Source organism: Mirounga leonina, unplaced genomic scaffold (genome assembly GCF_011800145.1).
Source record: "Mirounga leonina isolate KUSES-001 unplaced genomic scaffold, KU_Mleo_1.0 Mir_178, whole genome shotgun sequence".
Lineage (NCBI taxonomy): Eukaryota > Metazoa > Chordata > Mammalia > Carnivora > Phocidae > Mirounga > Mirounga leonina.
This window is the reverse complement of record NW_023270464.1, coordinates 7,068,554-7,069,835: the sequence shown is the minus strand read 5'-3', so window position 1 is coordinate 7,069,835 and position 1,282 is coordinate 7,068,554. Positions and strand designations below refer to the sequence as shown.

General features: G+C 66.7%; 1 protein-coding gene across 1 annotated transcript in view; it reads right to left on the bottom strand.

Moving 5' to 3' along the window:
- Window positions 1-396: 396 nt before the first annotated feature.
- Window positions 397-1,282, bottom strand: part of OTUD7A (OTU deubiquitinase 7A) — a 156,391-nt gene continuing 155,505 nt past the window's right edge. Inside the window, exon 12 of the mRNA XM_035024320.1 lies at window positions 397-1,221. Within this exon, the coding sequence (XP_034880211.1) occupies window positions 740-1,221 (482 nt within the window). The 3' untranslated portion in view covers window positions 397-739. The remainder of the gene's footprint in view (window positions 1,222-1,282) is intronic.

Here is a 1,282-nt window from a genome sequence, read left to right as displayed (position 1 = left end):
GGAGCGATCACTACACCTCACCGCGCGCCCTGCGAGGTAGGTTGTCCCGTTGCCCATCCTAGGACGCCTGCTGCTTTGATGGCAGTGTGAAGGTTGCTCGAGCGGGGGGGGGGGGGGGGGCGTGGGAGGAGGTTTTGCTTATGAGATGGAGCTGTGTATTCCTAAAGGGCCACCGCGGCCACCAGAGCGAGTCGGCGGGCGGCACAGTGCCTCCTGTCCTCCCGGGACTCGGGAAGGGAAGCAGGTGCGTGCCCGCAGCACGCCGCCGCCGCCCCACTCCCGGGCTGCGGGTTTGCTTCTAAGCCCTGGGTGGTACCGACCGCACGCGTGTGACCGCTAACGGGAAGAGGTCAGCCGCCGGGGTGGGGGCGGGGCGAGGAAAAAAAGCAAAAAAAAAAAAAAAAAGGTAAAACACTCCCTTCTAAAAACAAAGGGCTGCAAATTTCTTTATTTCTTATTGAGGAACAAAAATACTCTTGCAATGGCTATTGAGTTTCCACAGGGACGAGGCAGATGCTAGCCAGCACACCCACTTCCAACAGTATGACTTGTTTCCTATCCGTCTACTACCTGAGTGGCGTCAGTGTAGGTTCAGGCACCATTAGAAACGTTTGACCAAACACGTACACAGCACTGACAGAGGAGTCGCCGGCCTTCCGGTTGACCAGGGCATGTAAAAAAGACACCGACAGAATGGAAAAGAAATCCTTTACGGTAAAAGCTGGCGCGCGCAGCGCACTCAGGGCCGGGCCCCGCGCGCCTCGCGCCGCCGCCGCAGCTCCTCGCGGTAGCAGTACGAGCAGTAGTGCTCGGTCTCGGCGCGCCCGTAGAACGCGCAGTTCTCGCGCTGGCAGCGCCGCTGCGCCAGCCCCGGGCCGCCGCGGCCGCACTCACCGTTCGAGCGCGCGGCCGGCGCGTCGGCGTCGGCGAACTCCAGGCCGTCGCGCGCGGCGCCGAAGCCGTTGGTGTAGGTCTGCGACTTGTGCTCGGCGGGGCCCACAGCCCCCGCCGCGCCGGGCAGGGCGGCGGGGACGGCGCGCGCCAGCGACTCGACCGTGTTGACGGTGCGCAGGGCGGCGGCGCGCGCCGGGCTATAGCTCTGCGACGACAGCGAGCGGTTCTGCTGCGGGTACGTGGCGCACGGCCGCAGCGCGCCCACGGTCGGCGCGCACGCGTCGTCCCGCGCGCCCGCGGCCTGCACGTGGATGACGCTCTGGCGCGCTGGCGCCGGCGGGCTGCGGCCGGGGAGCGGTCCGCTGGCGCCCGCGCGCCGCGCGCCCCC